Source organism: Neomonachus schauinslandi, chromosome 4, assembly GCF_002201575.2.
Source record: "Neomonachus schauinslandi chromosome 4, ASM220157v2, whole genome shotgun sequence".
Classification (NCBI taxonomy): Eukaryota; Metazoa; Chordata; class Mammalia; order Carnivora; family Phocidae; genus Neomonachus; species Neomonachus schauinslandi.
The window spans coordinates 17,008,811-17,027,197 of NC_058406.1; the positions used below are offsets into that span (position 1 = coordinate 17,008,811).

Genomic DNA, 18,387 nt, shown 5'->3' on the forward strand with positions numbered 1-18,387 from the left:
GAGAGTGTGTGTGAGGATGTGAGGGTGTGTGCGTGTGAGAGAGTATGTGAGTGTGTGTGAGTGTGTGAGAGTATGTGAGTGTGTGTGTGAGAGAGAATGAGTGTGTATGTGAGATAGAGTATGTGAGTGTGTGTGTGAGGATGTGTATGTGTGTGAGAGTGTGTGCGGGTGTGTGAGTGTGTGTGAGAGTGTATGTGAGTGTGTGTGAGTGTGAGGCTGTGTGCGTGTGAGAGAGTGTGTGAGACAGAGTATGTGAGTGTGTGTGAGGGTGTATGTGAGAGAGTATGTGAGTATGTGTGTGAGACAGTATGTGACAGTGTGAGGGTGTGTGTGTGTGTGAGTATGTGTGTGAGAGTGTGTGTGTAAGAAAGTATGTGAGTGTGTGTATGAGAGAGAGTGTGTGTGAGTGTGAGGGTGTGTGTGTGTGTGTGAGAGAGTATGTGAGTGTGTGTGAGGGTGTGTGTGAGAGTATGTGAGTGTGTGTGGGGGGCTGTGTGTGAGAGAGTATGTGAGTGTGTGTGAGAGAGAATGTGTGTGAGTGGGAGGGTGTGTGCATGTGAGAGAGTATGTGAGTGTGTGTGTGAGAGAGTGTGTGTGTGTGGGAGGGTGTGTGTGTGTGTGTGAGTGTGTGTGTGTGTGTGTGTGTGTGTGTGTGTGTGTGTGTGTACACCTTCCAGGAAATGTCCTTCTGTTCCCTTTGGCAAGGACATCACTAAGAGACCACATGGCAAGGGTGGAGAGGGGCATCCATGGCACAGAGCTGGCTCCTGGGCTGGCCTCACCACCAAGCACTCTGTCAGCCTCTACTCCTTCTGGGAGCACAACTGATCCATAAAACCGAGGTAAAAGCCTCACCCTTGCTTATGCTGGAGGGTCCCCCACCTCTGCCCCCGGTCTCAGAGGACATCTGAAGTGAAAGTGGTTCTAACCGGGAGAACTGTGCGCATGTTGACAGTGGAGTGAGAAGGCAGAGCGAAGCAGGAGGGTAAACAGGGTGGGGCACAGGTCTGGCATGGGAGATAGGCACTGGGAGGGGCCTGGAGGGACAGATGGTTGGTGCAGGGAGAAGCCTGTGTCCCTTGATCAGACCAGGACACAGGAGAGATCACCAGAGAAGAGCCGGGGGTCTGGGCTCTGTCCAAGCTCTGCCTCCAACTTGCTGGGTGACCTTAAGGAAGTCAGTCGCCCTCTCTGAACCTCAGCTTATTCATGTGTGAAATGAAGGGCTGAGTTAGATCAGGGCTCAGCAAACTTCTGTAAACGGCCGATGGCATTTTAGGACTTGCAGGATACTTACAGTCTGTCACACAGTCACTTTCTTCTTGCCCCCCAACTCTTGAAAAATATGACAACCATCCTTAGCTCATGGGCCACCTAAATACAGGCCAAATTTTGCCTGTAGGCAATAGTTTGTGGACCCTTGAGTTAAAGAAATGGAATCCGGCCTGTATTCTGTGGACGCCCCACCAAGCCTCTTCCATCAGACCAGTTTGAGCTCTGGTTTGTTTAAACACCAGAGTTCTACTTAAGGGAATTCTGCTGCTAAAAAAACAGAAAGTTGAACACTGGCCTCCATAGCCTCGAAGGATCTGTCAGTCCGACCTGATGTGTGATCCCCGTAAAGGGCAAAAACCATCCTGGGGGAATGGCCTTCCCAGGCTCCCATTTCTACTCCTTCTGGACTCCTTCCCTGGGACCTCTCCCACCTCTTTGCTCCCTGGTGACTACCTCATGCTACTTCCTGCCAGGTATAGCCTGCTTCAGCTGTACGGTCCACCTCCCAGCCAGGGGGGAGCTGCTCCGGTCAGGAGCCCTTTCCTTGATCTGTTCCAAGCCTCATGGAGAGAGGACTGGGCTAGGAGTGTGGGAACTGAGGGTCAAGACACAGTTCCGTTGCCTCCCAACTAGGAGATTTTGGGTGAGTCCCATCAACCTCTCTGCTTCAGTTTATTCATCTCTAAACTGGAACAATAAGGCCTACAAGAATTGCTCCGAGCAGTAACGTGATAACATAGATGTACCTAGTACATAGTTGTGATTTAAAAAATCTTAGGGGCGCCTGGGTGGCTCAGTCGTTAAGCGTCTGCCTTCGGCTCAGGTCATGATCTCAGGGTCCTGGGATCGAGCCCCGCGTCGGGCTCCCTGCTCTGCGGGGAGCCTGCTTCTCCCTCTCCCACTCCCCCTGCTTGTGTTCCCTCTCTCGCTGGTCTCTCTCTGTCAAATAAATAAATAAAATCTTTAAAAAAATAAAAAAATAAAAAATAAAAAATCTGAGTTGAGCCTTCCTTCAAAAATCTGTAGTTCCCATTTACTGCGGGCTTACTGAGGGCCAGGGGCTTTGCTGTTGGTAGTCAGCATAGCAGTGTGGTTCTAGCAGTAACAGGAGGTTAACGGCGACAAGAATAGTCAGCAGTTACTGCGAGGCACCGTCCCAAGGGCTTTACCTACACGAATTCACTCAATCCTCACAACCTACGAAGTAGATACTGTTAGTTACTGCGCCCAACTTACAGGTGAGGCTAAGGCAAAGAGAGGTTAAGTGACTTGTCCAAGGTCACACAGCTGGTAACTGGAAGCGTGGGGATTCAAACCCAGGACCCCTCCGCCCCAGAGCACATCAGCCCCCCACTGAGACAAGAACACATGCACTTGCTTTATAAAGTGTAAAGTGTGAGCTGTCCCTTCGCTGCCCAACCGATGTTGCCACGGAAAAGAAAACTCTAAGGCTGGCTTCTCTCCCCACCTGCTGTCGCTCTGGATAGAGGGTCCTACCTTGGGATGCCATGGGTTCTATCATCCCAGGGTCAGTGCTGCTGCCGGGCTGGGTGGAGTCAGGGCTGGGGCCAAGGGTGGAGGTCGGGGGGAGGGGCTCCTTGGCAGGACTGTCCGGCTCCTGCACCTCCTCTGGGCACAGGTAGACTTCGATGGGCCCCTGGGTGCTCTTCAGATATATCTGCAGGTTCTCCTAGAGGAAGAAGAGAAGCCAGGTCATGGCTCTGGGCAGCTGGGCACTGACTCATGGGGTGGGGTGTATGGATGGGGACACCCAGGGCTCCCACCATCTGTGTGAGCAAGCTCAACTCCTGAGCTGGGCCCCAACACCTGCCCCATCTGACCGTGGAGGGCATCTGCTCTTTCCGCCTGTCTGGCCCCCAGGCTCCCTTCTTTGAGGGAGAATATCTTGATTTTCCTTTGGGAAACCACTCCTCTCCCACCCTCAAGTCATGTAGTTTGGGGGGACAATATCTTTCCCAACTCCAGTGGGTGAGCTTGGGGTGCAGGCTGGGAAAGTCACAATGATGGTGACTAGTTCAGGGAAGCACATGACTCAGCTCAGTCCGCTAGCATCAGACCCAGGACTCGTGCTGGACTTGGAAATGAAAGCTCCCTTCCCACAGGGGTCGCCGAGCTGGGATCATGAAAGCTACCTTTGCCACTGGAAGAGGGGAACCCGCCTGGGAATGGAAACAGCACAGAGAATGGCAGAGAAAGACAGAGAGCACGGGGTGAAGCGAAAGTCATAGTTGGAGCTCCTGTGTCTAGCCCTGCCTGCAATTTCCAAATCTTCCCTCTGCACCTGTCACTTGGTTCCCCATAGTCCCCTCCACCCCCCACCCCTGACTTAAGCCATTTGGATTTGGCTTTTGTGACTTACAACCAAGAGTCCTGATACTTGGCCTTCCCACCCCTGCTTCTTCCCTCCCACCATCAATACACACCTGCCATTCCAACACGCACTCAAGTCTCCTCCCTGGTTCACCTGCAGTGCCCTCTGTCTACCCCTATTCCCCCTGACAAAAATCCTGTTCATTCTTTTTTTTTTTTTAAAGATTTTATTTATTTGGGTGCCTGGGTGGCTCAGTTGGTTAAGAGACTGCCTTCAGCTCAGGTCATGATACTGGAGTCCCTGGATCCAGTCCCGCATCAGGCTCCCTACTCGGCAGGGAGTCTGCTTCTCCCTCTGACCCTCCCCACTCTCATGTGCTCTCTCTCATTCTCTCTCTCTCAAATAAATAAATAAAATCTTTAAAAAAAAAAAGAGATTTTATTTATTTGACACAGAGAGAGCAACAGCGAGAGAGGGAACACAAGCAGGGGGAGTGGGAGAGGGAGAAGCAGGCTTCCCGCTGAGCAGGGAGCCCGATGTGGGGCTTGATCCCAGGACCCTGGGATCATGACCTGAGCCGAAGGCAGATGCTTAACGACTGAGCCACCCAGGCGCCCCAAAAAAATCCTGTTCATTCTTTAGGATCCAATACCTGTAACCGTCTATGGGCTCTTCCTCCAACTGTCCTTTCTCTGGGCCCTCAAAGCATCTTAAGTCTATAAATGGCAACATGACTCCTTGCTTGGGTCTTTTTCCCACTAGGTCCTGAGCTCCTTCAAGGCAGGAGTGGGGCCCCATTTATCTTAATATCCTTCCATTAAACAAATTATTTCTTGAGCCCTTATATGTGTCCAGCTCTGGGCTGGAGGTACCCCAGGAGCGCAGCATGCTTTTGTGGAGCTTACCCTCTAATAGATGAAGCACAACATAATCACATAATCACCAATATCTCCGAGCAAACGGAGGTTAAGTACAGTAGAAAAGCACAGGTAGTTATGAAACTGGGGCGGGGGAGGGAGGGGAGGGGGGTGTAATCAGGGAAGGCTTCCTTGAGGAAGTGACCTCTGAGTTGAGACCTGTAGGACGAATAGCAGTAAACCAGGCAGAAAAAGGGAAGAGCATTTCAGCTGAAGAGAGTAGCAGCAGGAGGTCTTATACTGGGGACAAGCTTAGTGTGCTGGCGACACTGTAGAGAAGTCAGTGTGGCTCAGTCAAAGGCACAATGGGGCAGCATGAGAGAAGAGGCTGGTGAGGTCAGAGCACAGAAGGTCTCATTAGGAAGTAGTAAGAATTTGGGTCTTTAACTCGGCGAGCATGATTAGCAGGAAAGGATTATGGTGAGCACTAATACCATGGTGTGCGGGCACAGGAGGGCAGGGGCTGGTGGGTGCAGAAAGGTGGCAAGAGCGGAGATTTTCTTGGGCCAGTAGCTGATGTCTGTTGTCCTTTCTAGCTCCTGCCATCGCTGCCCCAGCTCAGAGACCACCAATCTTGCCATGGGCGCCAGAATGGTTCAGGGAAGCTTGTGGCCAGGTAGCGCCAGGGACAGAGCCTACAGAGCAGCCTGGGACCCTCCATAATCTGCTCTCCACCAAATGCTGCCCCTCTCACCTCGCTCCTGTCGGGCACTTCCAGTCTTGTCTGTGGAGGGGCCTTGACCGCGATCACCGTCTGCTCCTTAAAGTTACCAACGGCACGGATGTCCTGGTAAGTCACATAGGCCAGTGTAGGGGCAGGAGAGTCAAGAGAAGTAACTGGTCAAAATTCAAACCCCTAGCCTGCCAGGTGAAGCCTCGGAACATGTCTTTCTCATTCCTTACACAGCTTGGAAATAATCAAAAACGATAACCTGTTCTTTCAGTATCATAAGCTACCTTGGATACCTTTAGAAAACGAATGGGAGTATAAATCATTTTTTTAACCAATTTTTAAAAAGCTGCCTCCTGTCAATTTTTTAGACTTTATCTTGGGCGCCTGGGTGGCTCAGTGGGCTGAGCGTCTGACTTCGGTGCAGGTCATGATCTTGGGGTCCTGGGATCCAGCCCCATGCTGAGCTCCCTGCTCAGCGGGGAGTCTGCTTCTCCCTCTCCCTCTCCCCCCGCCCGCTTGTGCTGTCTCTCTTTTTCAAAAAGATAAATGAAATCTTAAAAAAAAGACTTTATCTCTCAGACTAGATCATTATCTCTGAGCAGGTAGTAAGACCTGTCTTATTTCTTTATATTTCTCACAATGCCTAGCATCCTTCCAAAAATGCAAAGTGAGATCCAAAAGCCAATGAGATGGTGGAACCATTTGGGAAAAATGTATGAAAAGCCTTAGCAAAATCCATGTTTGTAATTTCAATCCTAGGAATCTAAGGAAATAAGTAAAAAATACAGGAAAATGCTCTCTATACAAAGATATTCATCACAATCCTGCTTTATAAAAGCAAAAATCTCGAACCGATCTAAATGTTGATTCTAGGCCTTCTCAACAAACCAGAATGTAGTCTGAGCAGGACCGTCTCAAATCATTCTAAATATGAGGTAAACTCACATGAGGTTGCTGTTTTTGTAAAAAATGGTCCAATAGCAACAATTCCACGTGGATCAAGCAAATAGGGAGGATCTGTAGCAACGTTAAAAACTGTCTGTGGTAGGGGTGCCTGGGTGGCTCAGTCGGTTAAGCGTCTGCCTTCCGCTCAGGTCACAATCCCTGGGTCCTGGGATCGAGCCCTGTATCAGGCTCCCTGCTCAGTGGGGAGCCTGCTTCTCCCTCTCCCTCTGCAGCTCCCCCTGCTTGTGCTCTCTCTCACTCTCTCTCCGGCTCTTGGTCAAATAAATAAATAAAATCTTAAAAAAAAGAAAACCTGTCTATGGTGATATACTAAGTGGGGGAAAGCAGGATATAAAATGTTGTGTATAACAGCTCACAACTATATTTAATAACACGTACCCTGTGTATGGGTAAGAAACAAGGGCTATGTTGGGGTGGCAACTGTTTCTTTCTTTTCTCCATTTTCCAGATTTTTGTTTTGCTTTAAAGATTTTACTTATTTATTTGTCAGAGAGAGGCAGAAAGAGCACAAGCAGGGGGAGTGGGAGAGGGAGAAGCAGACTCCCTGCTGAGCAAGGAGCCCGACGTGGGGCTTGATCCCAGGACCCCGGGATCATGATCTGAGCCAAAAGCCGATGAACCAACTGAGCCACCCAGGCATCCCTCCATTTTCCAGATTTAAAGAAATGGACTTACTTTTCTAATGAGAGTGGCTTCGATAGACTTGTGAGGAAAAGCCACCGAGGAAGGCAGAAACAGACATGCCAGACCCCGAGGGTGAGCTCCCCCTGCCGGAAGATTCTATCCGAACTCAGGATGGCTATGAGCAACAGGGCCCTGCTCCCTGACCGCTTTCCCCCACCAGACAGGATATCTCTTGTTGGCTTTGTCCTCGGTCAGGTGCTTGAAGTTCAGAGAGCAGCTCTGGATGAGCTGGTCCAAGGCCTGCTCTGTGCTCATCAGCTCCTTCAGCTCCTGCCCCAGCTGTTGCTGCTTCCCGGACCGGGTGGGGTCTTCAAACATTCCCCTGCCTCTGGGAACAGAGCAGTCCCCCAGTGTCAGTCTCAGTCCACATCCAGGGGCCCAATCCCAGGGCTACAGCGCAGACCCGCACAGATGGTGCGAAACCCCAGAATGGGGCCATTGGTGTGTTCCACAACGGTGCCCCCTGGGCTGTGCAAATCAGTGGTCTTGCCTTCCAGGGAGCTGCTAGGAATTGGAAACTGAAGTTCGGGGTTTGGGCTAGGGAAAAGAAACAAGTCAAGCCTGACCGCACTTTTGAGGGGCTCCCAACATGGTCCACGCTACACCCCAGCCTGCCCCAGATGCCTTGCCTGGGTTCTCTGCAAGTCTGCTCTGATCTTCGTAGGAGGAAAGGAGCCTGGAGGACTCAGATAGCAGAGCTGGAAGGAGGATCAGTTGCTACAGCCCAGCTCCCAGGGGACTTTCCTAAGCTAGAAGAGGAGAATCTTGGGATCCCCAACTCAAGAGGATCTGGGTCCTCTTAGGCCTTTACATGTCTCGGCTCCAGCCCCGACACACACCCGCTGGATAGTGCACCCCCCCACCTTCACCCACAGCACATGCACCCACAGGTGCCATTGGCCCCAGCACAGGCACTCACACCCACTGGATGTTGTTCTTGGCCTTCTTACGGATGAGCTGGATACCCTCCAGCACATTGGTGATGTCATAGATGCGCCGTTTCTGCACGTCCAGCACCTCGGCGGCCCAGTTCAGGTCCAGGACCCCATCCTTGGATTCGCTCAAGAGGTAAATGAACTTCTTGGTGAGCAGCCCCAGTGACGTGTCATACCGAGTCTTCTCTCCGGGGGACTTGGGTGCTAAGGGGAAAAGGGGCCCGGTCACCACTCAGGGAGAGCCAGCCTGGGGACCCTCATCCACGGATCTGGACCTATTAAGTACCACCCTTCACATGAACGCAGGAGTAACCACCTTCCAGTTTACAGAGCACTGCGAGGCAGGAGGTCGTTCGCCAGCCCCGTCCGGGTGGGGAACCTGATACCTGGAGAGGGAACATGACTAGCTTAAGGTCTCACAGTCAGGGGCAGGGGCAGGACTGGAAACCAAGCATCTTCTAACTCCTGGTTCAGAGCACCTTTCCACCATAGCTTAGGGCAGCCATATCAACACCCCCCCACCACCACCAATGACAAATACTGTGTGTAGGTCACTGTTCGAAGCACTTCCCATATACAACAAATGCAATCCTTACAACACCCTATAAGCTGCTATACAACCATCCCCATTTAATGGATGAGACTACTGAGGAACAGACAGGTAAAGTAACTCGCCCAGCTCACTCAGCTAGAAAGTGACAAAGCTGGGATTTAAATCCAGGCAGCCTGGCTCCAGAGCCTTTCTTCTTCTTTTTTTTTTTTTTTTTTAAAGATTTTATTTATTTATTTGACAGAGAGAGAGACAGTGAGAGAGGGAACACAAGCAGGGGGAGTGGGAGAGGGAGAAGCAGGCTTCCCGCGGAGCAGGGAGCCCGATGCGGGGCTCGATCCCAGGACCCTGGGATCATGACCTGAGCTGAAGGCAGACGCTTAACGACTGAGCCACCCAGGCGCCCCAGAGCCTTTCTTCTTAACCATTACCCTCTCCTGCCAGCTATGCCAGGAATCTGGAATTAGGGTAAGAGAGAAAGGGAATGATGGGCTGGGATTCGAGCACATTTTTCCACTTGCATTTTCTTTCCACGTGTAGCCTAATGATTATCTGAAAGGAATCAGTCCTATAATATCAAATGGGGCAGGTTCATGAAAAAAAAGATCCTTTCTTAATGAGGCTGATGTCACAAGACCACATCCCAGCTGCAGTATCTTAAACCACGAGTGGACTTTGGCAATCAAGTGACTTGCAAGTCATACAGCACGCTAGCGGCCAAAGAAGTTCTGGAAACTGAGTTTTGGAGAGCCTCAGATTCCTCCAGAAGGGAACTTTAGGACCCCTTCACATTTGGCACACAGGCGGTTTGGGTCAGGTTTTGCACCCTTGGCAGACATTGCTAAATGATCAGTGCACTTAGTATCTCTCAATAAAATGCTCCAGGCAGCTTCTACCCATCAACAGGAGGGCCAACTCTCTTGCTATTATTCCTGATCTAGCTGTGCTTTGTTTTACAGATGAGACAGCTAAGGCTCACAAGAAGAGTGGCCAGGGCCCTGTCCAGACCCCCAAATTCCTGATCCTCACGCTTTGCACCCAGTGACATAACCTTCTTCATGAGGTCTCTGACCCCCCAAATTATTGTTCCTCCCTAACATAAGTTTCTAAAACTCCAGCTGGAACCAGGATATTGATTGAACATATCAGGAGCAGAAGTAGAAATTCCCTGCAGCTTAGCTTTCGAAAGACACCACCCTGGTGGCCTCTGGATCTTAACCTCTGAGGCACACTGAGGTTTAGACTAATCCAAGCTTCACTTCCCTTGGAATCACTCATTCAGCTCTCTGCCTGTGGGACAAAGACCCTGGTTCACCCTGTTCCTCTCGGAGCTGGATTCTCTCTTTTAGAAAAGGTCAGACTGAACTCAAGATAAACTTTTTAAAAAAATGAGTAAGCTCCCAAGTAAAACACCAGTCATCACATTCTGGTCACGAGAGTGGTGTATGGTGTGGGAGATGCAGGGCCCGCTTGGGTTTGAGTCCTGACACTTCCCCCCCCCTCCCCGACCAGCAGTGTGACCTTGGGCAAGTCACTCAAGCTCTGAGTCTCAAACCGCCTCATCAGTGAAAGGGGGACAGTGCTAAGCACGGCAGGGTTCCGTGACAGAACGCAGAGGAGCCTGCTTTGTAAACGGGGAAGTGTGCTGCAAATATCACTCCTGCTGATGTGAGTAGGGTTGCTGCCCTCTGCCCCTGTCCGCCCCCCGCCTCCCTCCCGAGCCTGCCCTTAGATGCCCCACCAGCCCGGCTTACTTCTGGGGCTGGCGAGGCCGTCCACTCTAATGCACTTGCCCTTGGGAGTCCGGAATTCAGGGACTGCTGGCCTCCCGATCCCCTCCAGGTCCAGCTTCCTTTTGGCCTTGGAGAGAGGAGCGAGAGAGGCAGAGTTTGAGAATCAGTCCTCCTTCAGTCTTTCCCCGAGTCGGGGCCAAAGCACGGAGGCCACCAGCAGCCGCTTTCTGTGCCTCAGTTTACCACCAGTCCTGGTGCAACATCACTGCCCTTGGTGAGGAAACAGTTCAGCTCGCCAAGTGAGCTTTCGGGGGGAAAGGGGGCCCTGTTTTCTGAAGAGCACACGACACTCTCATCCTGAGGTGCAGGTACCTGAAGATCACTGAAGCCAGTCTGGCCAAGAGCTCAGGGTTCCTTAATAATGGGCCCCAAGGTCACTTGTACATCCGCCGTCCCCCAACCCCCATGCCCAGAGGAGGATGCAGGGAGGAAGGAGTGGGTAGGACCTAAACCACATCAGGCTGGGGAGAGCCTCCCGCGCCAAGTGCAAGAGCAGCTGGCCCGGCGGGCCCTGGTGCCCATCACAGCCCCACAGCTGGCCCTTATCAGGGTGGGGCTGGGCATCCGCCCCAGCCCAGGAGACTTCCTGGCTCAGTGCCACACCCCAGGGAGGTGCCCGCATCGGGAGGCAGAGCCAACATTCCCCACCCCCATGTTTGGGCTCCCACTCAAGGGCCCCAGGGCCTCCTGAATAGACTCCATTTGCCATTCTTTCTTTGCTGAGAGGGGCAGACAATGAATCCTTCCCCTGCATCTCAAGGACAAACAGCTGAGGTCCCCCTGCTCCCCCTGCCTGTTCCCGCCAAGCTTGGGAAACACCTGCTGGGGAAATCAAACCACAGACCCATCTGCTCTTCTCCACCCCACTGCCACCAGGCCCCAATTAGGCCCAGAAGCTGCACTGGCCCGGAAGGGGCCTCTCTCCTGTTAGGGCTGGGCAGGGGCAGGGCTAGGGTACTGGGGCACTGGGGCATAGGTCGGAGGCCTGGACTTGCCTCTCCCAGCTCCTTTGTGGGCTCACTGTGTGTGTGTGTGTGTGTGTCTGTGTGTGTGTGTGTGTGTCTGTGTGAGACTTGGGGAAGTACTCCACATCTAGGAGCCTCAGTTTCCTCCTCTGTAAAATGAGGCAGAAAACACCTGCCTTGAGGGACCACGGTGAGGAATCAAGGAGGTAACTCCTGCAAAGTGCTCAGCCTGTGGCTCAGCACACATAGGTGTTCAGAAAATGCAGAGTCCCTTCCCTGAAATCCAGGCGTGGCCTCTTCCTTGACACACCCTTCAGGGGGCCCCTGAGCCCATTTCCTTCCTCTCCCTCTCCCCTAATCACCCAGACACCCCTAAGTTGGTTGGGACAGAGAGGCCTATTTTAACGTTTGACAGTGAGGTCATGCTCGGCAGGGCTGAGACTTCTAACTGCTGCTGAGCACAGCTGGGCAGACAGGTGTGGGAAGTGGTGACAGCTCTTCTGGCTATCAGCTCGCCTCCCCACCGCTGCGTCCTCCAGGAAGTCCTCCTGGACTGCTTCCAGGAGACCCGTTCCTTGGTTTGAGGAGCCTGGATACGATGCTCCTCTCTTCCACCCCTATCCAGACCTGGACATGATCCAAACACTTCCCTGCTCATTCCTCTTGAAGTCTCTCTGGAATACTCTTTTTCTAACCTCTCAGCTGGTGAGATCCTAGATTCTAGGGACTGTGACCTATCTTGTCTCTAGATAAAGGCCCAGTCATTCACTGAGACCTTCCACATGCCCTGGGCCGAGCCCCAACATTCATCACCTCACTGAGTCTCCCTAGCACCACCAAGCCCCATTTAACAGCTGGAGTAACTGGGACTTGGTGAGCTCTAACGTCTTTATCAATCCCGATTGAAGTTGTCCATCCCAGGACCCTTCATCCATCCCGCAAGAAGGAATGCCAAGAGCAGCGAGAGGAAGAGAAGTCAAGCTGAGTTCTACCCGAGGCACAGGCGGAGTGACCCAGAGTCTCCCCAACCCCATCCACCTCTCCCACCTGACAGGAGCCAGGCCCTGCTGAGTTCACAGAACACGAGGAAGAACCTCACTACCTGCAGAGCGGGGAGAAGGAAGGACCTTGAACAGAGTATCTGCACTGGGCCTATCACGTGCTCATCAGTCCTGAGCCATCAGCACTGGCAATTACTCTTGGCAGAAGAGAAATGGAGACTCAGAGAGGGTAAGCCATGAGCCCTAGGTCACACAGACAAAGGGCAGAGCCAGACTTTGAACCCAGGATTGTCTGACTCCAAAGCCATGTACCAGGCCGTCTCAGCTCTTTCACACACATTCCCCCAGATTTTGCTGGAACTTGAGCCAAGGCCTGGCTGTGCCCACCGGCCCCCATTACTTTATATACACAGACCAGTCCCCTCCCTTCCCTTACGGTCCCTCCCCTTACCCAGGACTTCAAGTGTCCCCAAGCAGCAAAATGTCCCTCATCCAAGGGTATCTCCCTGACACCTTGGGGCACAGCCCATGGATGGGCCTGAGCCTACAGAACAGAGGTGGCAGAGGACAAGCCCAGGAAGATGAGGGCCAAGGAGAGCCTGAGCAAAGGCCTTGGGAGTCAGACCTCCCTGGGTTCCCCTCTAGGCCTCCCCCCTTCTTAGCTGGGTGAGCTCAGCAGGTCGGTTGACCTCTGGAGCCCCACCTGTAAAATGGGCATAATCTGCTCCACCCCGGCCGGGGACTCAGGGGCAGTGCAGCAAAGCGCTTTGCTCACACAAGGAAGCCGGTATCACCAAAATTCCAGGGGCGCCAGCAAGGGGAAAGATTAGAGGTAAGCTGAAGAGACGGGGATGCGCCAAGAACAAAGGCCAGTCTGGCTCTAACCTGGACCCTCTTAGGAGGCAGCCCCTTTGGCTGTTTCTTAAAGGTCTGGTTAGGATTCAAGTTCCCCCGGCCAACCCCAAGGGAGAAGAGTGAAGCTCCCTCCTCAGGCAGCCCCAGAAGTGAGAGGGCTGGAGACCACCAGACACAGCCCCACTCTGGGCAGCAAGGTGAGGAAGGTGGGGCTCGAAGGAGGGGGAGTGACTTGCCCAAGGTCACACAGGGAATGGAGCCAGGTTAGCCCAAAGTCCTAAATTTAGACGGTGGGCGTTAGGAGCAAGTGTTCTAGATCCCAGCTCTACCACTCCGTAGCCTGCATTTCCACATCTGACCCCATCTTGGATAGTTGTTCCTTAAAATGTTCCTTTGCTTTCATGGTTCTCAGGGGACTTTGGAAAAGACAGACAGAAGGAAGGAGAACTGTGCCGAATCCCACCCTCTTCACAGATTCCCATAGGAATGAGACAGAATCACGTGATGTACCTGGCTGGCCTAGGGACTCCATAGAGAATCCCAAGCCTTCCCCAGAGGGTGCTGGAAAGAGCCCCAGACAGGGAGTGAGGAGACCAGGGCTCAGGCCTTCATTCTGCCATTGAACTTGGTTGCCATCCCTGAGGTCCCTTTAAACAGCAGCTCCCCAACAAATCCTACTCACCCTGCACTTTGCAGCCTGGCCACAAACCAAGCAGCCACACCCAGGGTTGGGTTTGGAGCTGCTCCAGGTCACACCCTGGTAAAATGAGTAAGCAGGGGGCCAGGCCTGCCCATGGGGCTGGGGGCCATGGGGCATCTGACGGGAGAGGGGGCTCTCGGCCTGGCAGGGCTTTAGGGGAGTCTGATGCAAGGAGACTCTCCCACTTCTTGGCTTGTGACTTGGACAAGTGACTTCACGTCTCTGCTCAGTTTCCTCATCTGTAAGATGCCTCATCCCAGGCATCTTGGCCAAGATAACGAATGTGAAGAGTGCCAAGCAGTGCCTGGCACAGGAGTGGCGTTCAGTAAAAGAGAAGCATTCTTGCTGTGATCACTGAGCCCCTCTGGGAGGGAGCTACAGACAGATGCACTCGGGCTCCTCTGGGAGGGAAGCAGTTCAAAACCACAGCTGTTACTGAAACGCAGCCACTGAAACCCCGCCTGGGTGCCTGAAAGCAGCTTGCCAGAGGGGACTGCACCCACCACTGAGCCCCTTCCCCCCCCCCCCCCCCCCCGGGCCCCCCCCCCCCCCCCCCCCACCAAGGGGCACCCAGCTCCTCGGTTGGGCAGTACTGCGGAAAGTCAAGGCTGCAGAGAAGAGACCAATGATCACCAGCCTTGGTCATACATCTCCCTGTATGACCTTGGGCAGATCACATCCTCCCTCCGTGCCTCAGTTTCTCCCTGGAGCTACTAATGCCTCCTGCTTCCCAGGGTACAAAACAGTGTTAGGTTGTAAAATGCTGAACATAAGATAAGATGCCCAGTCTCAGTTATCTTTGGCTGCTTGACCTGTGAAATGGGAATTGCACCCCTGCCTCCTTCCTCCTAGTTGGATGGAAATCATGGGCAGGAAGGGGCTCTGGAAAGTTTAAAGCCTTGAGCATGGGCAAAGCATGATTCCCGTAGCAGGGACTTGTGCCTGCTGCATCCAGGGAAGGCTGGGGGTCTGGGCCTGTCCACTGACAAAGGTCTGACCAGAAGCCTCTACGGCAGTGAGGGGTGGTCTTAGCTCTGTACCTGAACTTATTCACCACTCACGCACAACGAAGCAAACTACAGCACCCCCATCTCCCCTCCCTGGAGCCTCTTTCCAAAACCCAGGACCTGGAGCTGGAAATGACCTGAGATGAGTTAGCCCAACTACCCCATGGACACATGCATTTTCAAGAAAAGGAAATGTGGGGCGCCTGGGTGGCTCAGTCGTTGAGCATCTGCCTTTGGCTCGGGTAGTGACCCCACGTCATCGGGCTCCCTGCTCTGCGGGAGGCCTGCTTCTCCCTCCCCCACTCCCCCTGCTTGTGTTCCTTCTCTCGCTGTGTCTCTCTCTGTCAAATAAATAAAATCTTTTAAAAAAGAAAAAGAAAAAAAGAAAAGGAAATGTAAGCCTAGACTGGGGCCAAGACTTGTCAAGGGACACACTGAATTAGTGGCAGTCAGGACCAGAAACCAGGCTCGCCACCCACCACCCAATTCCCCCAGGGCATTTCCCACCCCACCCACCCCTACCCTGTGGTTGTTTCCATTCTCAAGGGCTCCAGGAATTCCACTCCCACAAAACACACCCTGTACCTAGTGCCCAGATTTGGGGCCCTCCCTGGCAATGGCCTGGGGGCTTGAGAAAGGAAAAGTCCATCTGAATAGGAAACCCAGGGGGCTGCCCCCAATTTGCACCTGCCACTGGCTGTCTGGGAGGGAAGACTGGGCCTGGGAGAGACACAGGGCAGATAATTGGGAAAGAGTTGGTTGTACGGGAGATTTAGAGCCTGTCCAAGCCAGGCTGGACCTGAGAGACACCCCAGCCCTGCTTTCCCCCCCACCCCGTTTTAAAGTCCCCACTGTATGCCTAGAGCAAGCCCTATACCTGGACCATAGCAGATGCCCAGTACCAGTTTCTGGACCAAACAATGAATGAAAGAATGAAGGAATGGTGGCAATGTTGGCTCCGTGGACTTCCTCAAGGTCACACGGTGCAGGGGGGGTAGTGGGCTGAGTCTCCGCACTCCCAATCCAGTGCTCATTCCACTCGACTCCAATGGATGAGGTTATTTCATCCCAAGTCCGAAAACGAAGGGCTCTTCAACTCAGATATGCAGGGCAATGGGTTGTTCTGGAAGTTGAAAGCTCTCTTTTCCCTCCCCAACTCGACCTGTTTCGTTCAAACTGGGTCCCAGGCTCCCCTCCCTCCTTTCCCACACCCGCAAAAGCACAGGGAGAAGCGGTGGGCGGCGGTGGGGAGGTCCCCAGCATTACCGGCAGCCGGCCAGCCGGCACGCATCGCACAGCTTGGCCCTCCGGTCCGTGGGGGGTGGCGTCGAGACAGGTGCCGGGCGCCGCAGTGGGAGGCACAGTCTGCGGGTACAGCGAGGTGTAGTAGGTGGCGGTGGCCGGGCAGAGCTGGGGGCTGCTGAGGCCGGGCGGCCACAGCTCTGTAGGGCTCATCGCGGGCAGTCCCTTCGAGGGCGGCCCGGCGGCTGGAGCCAGGGCCCGGGGCCCTCGCAGCATGGCGAGCGCAGCGCCCCCTCCCCAACCGGGCCTGGCGCGCCCGCGGGCACCTGCGGGCTCCGGAGCCCGCGGAGGCTCACACGGCCCGAGGCATGGCGCGGAGGCCCGGGGAAAGCCGCCAATGGACGCCTGCGGGGCAAGGCCGGACCCTCCCCTCCTGGCCCGCCGCCGAGCCGAGCAGCGCTTGGAGATCCCCGCTTGGAGATCGCCCCGCGGCGGCGGCGGCACGGCCAGGGGCTGTCCCGCCCCGAGGGTGGCGGCGACCCGGGACGGCCCCGCGCCCCCGAAACGCCTGGCGCTTAGGGTCTGGCTGGCTCCCGGCAGGGGTCTCTGGGGTCGCTGGGGGCTCGGAGGAGAGGCGATGCGCTCAGACGGGGAAGGGGGGCCGATTGCACCGACTCCCTCTCGCCTGGCTCTTTGGTCCCCAAGCCTTTCTCTGCCTCTTTTTTTTCCCTTCTTCTTCTTCCTTTTTTTTTTTTTTTTTAGCGCCAAACTGCGTGCCGCGAAATTCGGATCTCCCGCGGAAAATGCCGCGCTGTGGTTGGCCGCCGCTACAGGCACAGGCTCCACCCCCCGGAAAGGACCGGTCCCCAAGGCTGCGATTGCAACACGAGCTTCGCTGCTTAAAGGGGCCGCCACACCTCCTGTCGCCCGGCGCCCGCCGGCCCTAGCAGCCCGCCAAACAGGCTGGGAACGGTGGTTCCCGTACCGTGCGGCAGCAGCCGGAGCAGCGCCGGGCCCGCTGAGGAATGGGCCCGGACTCCCTGGGGTGGTGGGGAATTTGGGCACGGAGTCCTGTCCTGAGCCCAGACCCAGCAGCACATTACCCAGGCCAAAGGCCTTTTGTTACTTTGCATGCTTGCTTACTTAGCATATACGCTTTTATATCCCTTTTCTGCCCGGCTAAAATGAAAGCCAGGAAACCTGTTTTCTTTCTTGGCAGGGGGGCGATGGGTGGAGCCTAATATTTATACGTCTTCATAGGAGGATGCTAACATCTGCTGAATGCCTACAGTGTGCCCAGCACCCTGCTGGGTCATTGCATGGTTTTATTTCATTGAATCCAACAATCCCCGGAGGAGGCATGATGGTCTTCGTGGTAAAGATGGAGAGACAGAAAGGCTAGGTAACTTGCCCAAGATCACACAAATTCACTCACTTGAGAACTAGCAGTCCAATCTGGACAAGCCAGCTTCTGAGCCCTTGTTTGTTCCAATAAAAGGTTTCTCCCCCACCCTCCCAAGCTGTGCCTGCCCTGTGCGGGCCTGGGTGGGGGCTGGGGGTCCAGAGTGCAGAGCTCTGTCTTGTTCTCAGTAACATTCCCAGAGCCCCACACTCGGTAAATATTTGAACATCTCCATGTTTTTCCTAAACAATCCTTTTGTCACAAGAGCCTCCCTCCCTCATTCAAAACCTTCATTGCCAATAATCCATTTACATTCCCAGTCCCTCCAGCTTAGAGATGCCGAGGATCCAAGAAGTGACCTTAGCTAGCGAGTGGTGGAGTTGCCAGAAGCTGAATTCCAAGTCTGCCGATTCCTGCCTGGTGCTGCGTGATTTCTATGCGGGGCTGAGGCTGGCATTCAAAACCCTCCAGAGTCAGTCCCCAGCTTCATACCTGGTCCTTATCCTCAGATCTCGAGGATGAGGTGGCACTAATGCACGGTGATCAAGAGCCCAGACTTTGGGCGCCTTGGGTCGCTCAGTTGGTTAAGCGACTGCCTTCAGCTCAGGTCATGATCCTGGAGTCCCGCGATCGAGTCCCACATCAGGCTCCCCGCTCAGTGGGGAGTCTGCTTCTCCCTCTGACCCTCCCCCGTCTCATGTGCTCCCTCTCACTCTCTCTCAAATAAATAAATAAAATCTTAAAAAAAAAAAAAAAAAAAGAGCCCAGACTTTGTAGCAGACAGCACCGGGTTCAAATCTAGACCCAGCCACTCAACCAAGTGTGTGACTCCAGGCAAGTTTTATAAACTCTCTGAGCCTCACTCTTCTCACACTATTGACACCCACCTCACAGGATTGTGCGGAAATCTCATGAGGTATGTACAGCTGTCAGCACACAGTCTGGTTCCTAAAGAACCTCAAAAAATAGCTGTGGTTACACTTCCGGCCTTATCTCCAGTTCGCAGACCCCTTCAGTCCAGTCTACATATTTCACTGTTCTTCAGGTCCAGCTTAAAAACCTCACCTCCTCCAGGAAGCCTTCCCTGCCT

General features: G+C 53.8%; 1 protein-coding gene across 1 annotated transcript in view; it reads right to left on the reverse strand.

The window, feature by feature from the left end:
• The window catches only part of E2F2 (E2F transcription factor 2), a 20,259-nt gene extending 4,088 nt beyond the window's left edge, over positions 1–16,171 (reverse strand). The window contains exons 1-6 of the mRNA XM_021683541.1: positions 15,920–16,171; positions 10,087–10,192; positions 7,767–7,986; positions 7,017–7,175; positions 5,219–5,333; positions 2,773–2,965 (exon numbers count right to left, since the gene is read on the reverse strand). Coding sequence (XP_021539216.1) covers positions 2,773–2,965; positions 5,219–5,333; positions 7,017–7,175; positions 7,767–7,986; positions 10,087–10,192; positions 15,920–16,171 — 1,045 coding nt within the window. The remainder of the gene's footprint in view (positions 1–2,772; positions 2,966–5,218; positions 5,334–7,016; positions 7,176–7,766; positions 7,987–10,086; positions 10,193–15,919) is intronic.
• Positions 16,172–18,387: the final 2,216 nt, after the last annotated feature.